At 31.6% G+C, this 6,420-nt stretch overlaps 1 protein-coding gene across 1 annotated transcript; it reads right to left on the bottom strand.

Annotated features, from left to right (window-relative positions):
* Window positions 1–704: 704 nt before the first annotated feature.
* On the bottom strand, window positions 705–5,772 carry DEFB112 (defensin beta 112). The gene is made up of 2 exons (XM_088023756.1): window positions 5,718–5,772; window positions 705–865 (listed from the first exon to the last, which is right to left on the bottom strand). Exons 1-2 carry the CDS (start codon window positions 5,770–5,772, stop codon window positions 705–707), a joined length of 216 nt encoding a protein of 71 aa, XP_087879882.1.
* Between the last annotated feature and the right edge of the window lie 648 nt (window positions 5,773–6,420).

Here is a 6,420-nt window from a genome sequence, read left to right as displayed (position 1 = left end):
TGATTCCAACTATATGACATTTTATCATGAACTAATGTTGAATAACTCCTACCAATCAGTAGGAAAAGAGGCACAATCAATAAAAACATGGACCCAAGATCCAAATAGAAATTCACAAAATAGCATATCTAATGGCTAAAGAGTATGTGAAAAAGTTTATCAACATCATTTGAGAGAAACAAGTAAATGAAAAACCAACATGATATACATTTACACACTCAGAAGAATAGCTAAAATTGGAAAAATTATTCTATCAATAAACAGGAAAGGACAGCTAATATGAGAAAGTTCCAAGGACTCCATAATAATTCAGGGATAACGCATACCTTCCATCTTTCTTCAACTCTCTCCCCACTCCTTACTCTCCTCAAAGAATGCTGGATACACATCACCAATCATTTATAAATGCTTTTCACAATCAACATAGAATTGGCCCCAGAATCACATTTAACACAGTCTCACCATGGACTTTTCTTCACTGTTTCTACTCTTGAGTTCTAAGTCCCATTCTGTATTCTACTCTTCTTTTCCAAGCCGACACAATGTTCATGAATGATTCAGGCTGAAATATATTTTATTTAGCTCTTTATTCATTACAGACATGTACAGACAGAAACACCAGGTCATGAATGAAGTACTAGAGGTAATGAACTAAAGAGAAAATTTAGTTAATGTTTGTCCGTTTTGTGAATGGGTCTCTTCAATTACTCAATGCGGTCACATTGTCTCAGGCAGCAGAGAGTTGTAGGTCTTGCACAGTATGCCATCTTAAATTCTTTTTCACCACATTGATTTTTACATTGACCACTAAGCTTTATGCATGCTTCCCACCCATTAAAGACAGCATAGTGCTCTTTACTTCTAGCTGAAAGAAGGCAAGAATGAATGGAATTAAAAATTCAGGTAAGAAATGCCAAGATTTAAAAGAAGACACACAAAGAAGCACAGACCACAGAGGTTAAGAAAAAGGAAAGGGATTCACTGGTTTTTTCATTGGAATCTTTCTGTCCCTGTGTACATCAGAGCAAATCAAGGAAATCAGCAAGCATCCTATTCCTAAGCTAGATCTCCCACCTCTACGCATTTCAACTGATCAAGTCATGACTCAATAAGGGATGTCTGGAGAGCTTGCAACAACGTAATACCTTTTTCTACCTCTCTTGCTCATCCCTAATGAATATGAATGCGCCAATCTCCATCTTCTCTCTCATTTATTATAAACGCATAGTTCTGTTCTATTGTGAATCTTTCCTCCTCCACAAGGTTTCATTGTTCATCAAAACCAGACTTTAGTGTTCTAAAATACTAAAAAATACTGTTTTTTTTTAAATTTTATTCAATATCTCAATTTTTCTTGGATCTGTACCCCACTTTAACCCCCAGGAAATGTTTACTTAAAAACAGATACTTTGGGAGGTTAACATAATGAATAGGAAATTAACAGAAAAGGAAAACATAGCAAACATTTCAGCAAGGCTGTTAATTTTTCAGTACTACTTTCCCTTTTCTCTTACACTAAAGTTTCTGAAGCTATAGAAACTTTAAAATTTTTCATTCTTTCACTTTGCTGTGTAGTTCCTTTGATTTTGTAACTTCAACAATCATGAGGAATGAGGTAAGGATTTGCTGTTTCTAACAGAAGTTCTGAAATGCAGGAGAAGGTTTTCATTTATTCCCTGTATCTTCAAAAACGAAACTATAAATAAATGGTGCAGATTAACAGAGAACGAGGTTTTAGCTCAATATAATAAATGCCTTTTTAACATTTAATGCTTTTATAAAGATCATGAGATATCTTGTATTAGTAAATACATATCCATCATCCTAGATAAATATAATCAGGCCCTACTGGACATATTTTAGAAGGTCAGCCAGAATGGGTAAGCCATTGTCACTGATGTTTGTAGGCAAGTTTTCATCCCAGAGACTTTTTAATTCTATAATTAACCAAACCCTTGTCCATCTTTTTCCAGTAAAATATTTTACAGAGGTTTTTATTTATATACGTATTTTAAATAAAGTAAAAATACTATTCATGTGATATTCTCTTTATTCATCTATTGCAATTTTGATGACCATATAGGTTATTTGCTATATGGCAAATGTTGTTACTATTAATATTCCTGTACTCTTTCCTCAACCACATGTTCCAGTCTTCTGTTGGGTAGACATATTCACAATGGAAATCCTAGATCACAGACTATACATGTCCTCAGCTATAATAGATTGTGACAAATTGTTTTCCAAATTGGCACTACCAGTTTCATTCTCTGCAGCAGTGCATTAAAATTCTTACTATTTCATTTGCATTATCATACTTTGCATTATCAAACTATAGAAATTTTAAATATGCTTTTGAATGTGTGGTGATATCTTATCATGGTTTAAATTTGCACTTTTCTGATTAACGAGGATAAACACTTTAAATAGGTTTGTGTATCCACTTTGACAAATTACCTAAGTCTTTTTCCCATATATCTACTGAATTTTCTGTTTCTTTTGATTTATTAGAATTCTTTATATATTTTAGATACAAGCTTTTTGCCAGTTATATAAATATATATATATTATATAGAAAATATGTATTTTGCAATTTTAATATTCCATTCTACGGTTTGGCCCAGCTGCTATATAAGAACTGAGGGAATTTTTCATGTGAGGTGTTGATCAAGTGGGGCTATGGCCAAGAAGGAAGCATCTTAGAAGGTTGTGAGTACTAAAGCCTAGGTTTGAGATGAAGGTGACCAGAGATAATGTATACTTTCTCTGTATATTAATGTAACTCTGTAATTAATATAAATTAAATTATTTTGAAGTTAAAAAAGAATAACATAAGTTTCTAAGTTCATATAAATGCAGGTATATGTAGAGAAATATTGATAGATATATAAACAAAAATAGACATTTAGAGATAGAGATACATAGATAAATCAATGTATATTATAACCAAGGTAATTTTGACTTTGAAGAGTAAGAATTCCAGAATTGCAGATTATAGACTAAGGGAAGATTAAATCTAATGCACATCCAGCCATAGTGAGTAAATGCCAATTTTTAAGTTTTTATGTCATAAATGCAGGCTTTTCCACTTATACACATTGCCAACAATATCTGATAGCCAAAAAATGATATTTATTTTGTTAATGTCTCAAAACAACAGCTGTTACTGAATATACATAACTGCAATAAAGGATGACTCTTCTTTAAACTTACTTTCTTCACACCATAATTGAACTGATGTGATATACAACAAAACTTAAGCAAATAGAATAACTAGAGAACAAATTATTTTTCTACGTTTTTAAGTATTATATCATAAATCTGAGTACAGTCTGACTTAGCTAATGTTACCACATCTTCAAAGAATAATCCTCAAATTTGGCATTATGCTCCAACAAATCAGCAATTTCTTACATGCCTCTGTCCTTTTTCTTGTTTTAAAAATATCCTTGTCTTCTTCCTTTTTTTCCTTTTCTGCCCTCTAAATATGTGCATTCCTGAAGACTATTTTTTGGTTTTCCTCTCTCCCTTTATCCATGCATCTGTCCATTTATTCATTGATTCATTGAATAAATCTTGAGCACCTCTATATGTATCATGCACTGTGGTAGTCTTCAGCAATGATAAACAAAACACAAAAAACTTGGTCCCTGTATAAATTAACGTGGCCAATGACCTCATCCCTACGTCTTTTTCTGAACACTGTCACAAAGACAACCCTCTTTCTTTACCTTCCCATAGAAATTAATTTGTATCACTCACACGGTGTTTGTAACATTCTAACTTGAGAAGACACCTTGCTAAATGATATTCTAAATCATAATTGAAATAAAGACTAAAGCAGAGAAGAACTTTTTTTGAAATAAATCCCCAACACCTACTCTAGACTCTTTTTGCTCAAATGCCTTTTTAAGTTATCTTAATTACAGCATCCTTGGAAGTAATAAGAACACCTTAATTAGCCTTTCTATGTAACAATTATATTTTATGTATCCAAAGATATCAGGCTTATGGACAAGGGGCAGTGGTGATTGACTGAAAGAAATTTTGCCAGCTGTCACATAAGAGGGAAACTAAGACAACTTAGAAGTCCCAGTCTGACTTCTAAGCATAGTGACACTAACGTTTTTTTAAAATATTAAGGATGCTAGAAGCAATGATTGGAGAATGTTCCCTTTTGGAAATAGTAAGAACACCTGTCTAGATAGAGTTTCATAAAAAAATAAGACCCTATGACTTTAAAATGAGACTTCTTTCTCATTCTGAACACGAAATTCAACCTTCATAAAATTAGACGTTGAAAGACAAGAAGAGTTAAATAAATGGGAGCGGGATGGAGAACATAGGATATTTCCTCCATTTCTTTTAATAGATAGTGATTAAAATTGCAAGATATAATTCTACTTGTTTTATTTTACCTGGATTGTTTTCCTTTGTACCGTATTTTGATTTTTCAAATATTGTGGAATAATTGTGCATCTCTGAGTATAGTTTCTCAAATCTTTTTCTACATATGGTCATCAATAGTGGCATAGAATTGGTAATAGGTTGGTCACAACCCACTGCAAAAGAGAAAAACATTACTTTAAAAGCATAAGAAAAGGGTATTTTCCAAAATAAAGACAATACTGTATTTGCCTTTATTACATGGTTCTATATACTATAAGAGGTTTTAAAAAATGATGAGCTTGTAAAAATACATCTCTTCAAAATTAGGTTGACTAAATAAATGAATGGCTTGGCTATTAATAAGCTTATCTCACATGACTATTGTAAAGAGTAATAAATTAATAAGGACAAGAGGCAGAACAGATGCTAGCTATTAACATCATTACTATTAAGGAAAAAAAGCATCAGTGCATATTTAAATCTATGTAATTCTACATAGTATCTCAGAAAAATTCTACAAATATGGAGAATTTTAATGAACGTGTTTTAATAAACTTTTATAAAGATGATGAAGGAAAATAATCTTACTTAAATTAACTCCATGGCCTTGAGTTACATTATCACCTCCATGGCCATTATCTGTTGAAATTCAATTCTCTTTTAGTGAGAAATTATCAGCTAAAAAGCTACTTATGTTTGAGTGTCAGAACAGAGTAGCAGTAAGAGAATGGGTAATTATAGATTTATTTTATGGTGATCTCCTCGCATCTCAATAATGACAGATATCTTGGTGACCCAGAGAAAGTAGCAAAATAAAGAAGAATTTAAATGGAAGTGAGTATATGTATGGCTAGTCTTTGGACTTTTGGCTAGGCATTTAACCTCATTTAACCTCTGCTATCAATACTATAAATGTAAGATGAATAATTTGCAAGCATAAATTCATTCCATTCTCAATTTTTTAAAAATCTACCAGTATATTAAATTTAGTAGAATTTGAATATTAAATAAAGACGCATTTCAGGGATTGATTAAATCATGGTAGTACTATTTTTTTCAATAACTTACATATATATGTACATACATGTATAAATGTTTATATATAGGTAAAATCTCATGTAATCAAAGTGAATTGCAGACTTTACTAGTGAATTGTCCCTGAAAAATTATTCAACTATTTTCTCCATCTAGGGGTTGTAAATAAATATAATATGGTATTGCTGACAGTATTAACATAATGATTTTATAATGTTAATGTTACTTACTTAAAAACAACCTGACCCCACCCCACTTAGTGCTGACCCCTGTGGCAATAACATTCATATTACCTGGTGGAATGCAGACACCAAAGGACAAAATAGAAAAAGAAAGAAGGATCTTCATTGTAAATGATTTCTTAGGAGAAAATAGCTCACAGATCTTCTGTCTTAACTTACGTATTGTTGAAATAAGAAAGAAAAAAAATCCTTTTACTTATAGAACTCTTCTGCACAGTCTTGATTACTGAAGCTTGTTAAGAGGAAGAACATTTCTATGCTTGGTTGAATGTTCAAACAGATACTGGCTAGACAAAGTTGGTGTATTGACACACAAAAATGCCATCTATTGATTTATCTTGAGGCTAGTTTCTCTAAGAAACTTTAACAGTTACAAGATTATGGGTATAAATTACTAAGTGACCAATGTTGAGAATAATCCTGCAGTAATTCACATGATATTGCAGAAGTATGTGTTTTATATAACCACATTTAGCATTTTAATGTCCCCAATATAAGAATGTCAGTGTAATGAGAAATCCAAAACAGAATTTTAGACTGATATTACCATTGAGGATATTTAATTTTACACATAAAAGTATGAGATCTAGTATGGTCAAGTGATTTCATAATCCATTACCATTTTTATTTAAAATATATATTATCATAAACAATGACAGCATACTGACTTGTTTGAAAATTATCTATCTAGATCAGTTGTACCCTGAAGAAAAGTCTATCCCCTCAAGTAAGTTTTATGAATGTCAGTGCATAA

The sequence above is a fragment of the Eumetopias jubatus genome, unplaced genomic scaffold, assembly GCF_037043125.1.
Source record: "Eumetopias jubatus isolate StellerSeaLion01/CBP00866 unplaced genomic scaffold, mEumJub1_p1.0 scaffold_6, whole genome shotgun sequence".
In the NCBI taxonomy this organism is placed as follows: Eukaryota; Metazoa; Chordata; class Mammalia; order Carnivora; family Otariidae; genus Eumetopias; species Eumetopias jubatus.
Note: the sequence above shows the minus strand (reverse complement) of the source record. Positions and strands in the feature narration are given on the sequence as shown.